Below are 1,101 nucleotides of genomic sequence, written 5' to 3'. Positions count from 1 at the left end.
CTTCTTTTCACAGCTATTTGTAAGGCTTCCCCATGCTATCTGACTGCAAAGATTCTAGCTATGAGCCCATGATTCTAGAGGGAAGGGATGGGACACAGCAACTGGCAATCAGGAATCAGCCGGTCTTTCAGGACAAGCCTGGCCAAGTTGGTTCAGCCCAGCCCAGCGGGCGGGACCCAGAGGCGTGCCGCTGGAAAGGAGCAGGCACAAAGACACCAGCCAGAGCCAGCTAGGTCTCAGATAATCCCCACTTCCAACCGGCAACCTAGCATTCCTGCAAAATTGGGATGAGGTGACAATGGCCTGGATCCGGGGTTTCAAGCCCGGTCTTCGCTTTCTGCTTCTACTTCTGTTTTACCCGTTCAGCGCGACGCCAGGCGGTGAGTTCAGGGATGAACTTCTCGGTTGTGGGTGGAGGGGTGGAGGGAATGACTTAACCCGGGAAGGGGATGGGGGTATACGAGGGGGTTAGGGAAACTTTGTGCTGTGTGACCCCCGCCCTCCTCTGTCCCTTCCCCTGGCCCCTTTGCTCCTGGGGTGGGGCGCTTTCCCAGGCTGGTTACCCACCCTCTGGGCCAGAAAAGAGGTGACTTTGGTGAAACAGTGGTTGGTGCCGGGCGTTTCGGAGATGAAGTTGGTAGAAAAGGTGGCGAGAAAGCAGCAGGAAATGCTGCCCTCAAGACCCCGGCCTGCCCTTGCGAAGTGGGAGCCCTGGAGCCAGGGGGTTTGGGACAGGTGGCCGTCCCGGGGAGAAGAGACCCAGGTAACTCCTCGAAAAGCACGCCCTCTCCCGATCCCATCTGCTCACACAAACCCTTCAGATCGGTACCGCTCTCTGTCCTTGTAAGACCAGAGCTCTTTACAGGTAATAAATTTCACCTGCAGAACGGACGGGGCTGCAGAGAAGGCAGGGCCGAGATTGAGAGCGCGGAAGTGGCGGCCGCGGCTGGCTGCCACGTGCTAGGACGAGATGAGCTGCGCGGCGGCCGAAGCTCGGGTCTGTGAAGGGCTCGCGGGCGGTGGTGGCGACGGCCCGCGGCGGCCCAGCTTCTCCTGGGCGGCGGAGGCGCGGTCCCGAGCGGGACGGATCTGCTCGGCCTT

General features: G+C 60.2%; 1 protein-coding gene across 1 annotated transcript in view; it reads left to right on the top strand.

The window, feature by feature from the left end:
* Positions 1-298: 298 nt before the first annotated feature.
* LOC104989270 (NKG2D ligand 3-like) overlaps positions 299-1,101 on the top strand; it is a 5,662-nt gene continuing 4,859 nt past the window's right edge. Inside the window, exons 1-2 of the mRNA XM_010840904.1 lie at positions 299-380; positions 866-997. Of these exons, the coding sequence (XP_010839206.1) occupies positions 299-380; positions 866-997 (214 nt within the window). The remainder of the gene's footprint in view (positions 381-865; positions 998-1,101) is intronic.

The sequence above is a fragment of the Bison bison genome, unplaced genomic scaffold, assembly GCF_000754665.1.
Source record: "Bison bison bison isolate TAMUID 2011002044 unplaced genomic scaffold, Bison_UMD1.0 scf7180017864148, whole genome shotgun sequence".
In the NCBI taxonomy this organism is placed as follows: domain Eukaryota; kingdom Metazoa; phylum Chordata; class Mammalia; order Artiodactyla; family Bovidae; genus Bison; species Bison bison.
This window is presented reverse-complemented; position numbering and strand designations above follow the sequence as displayed.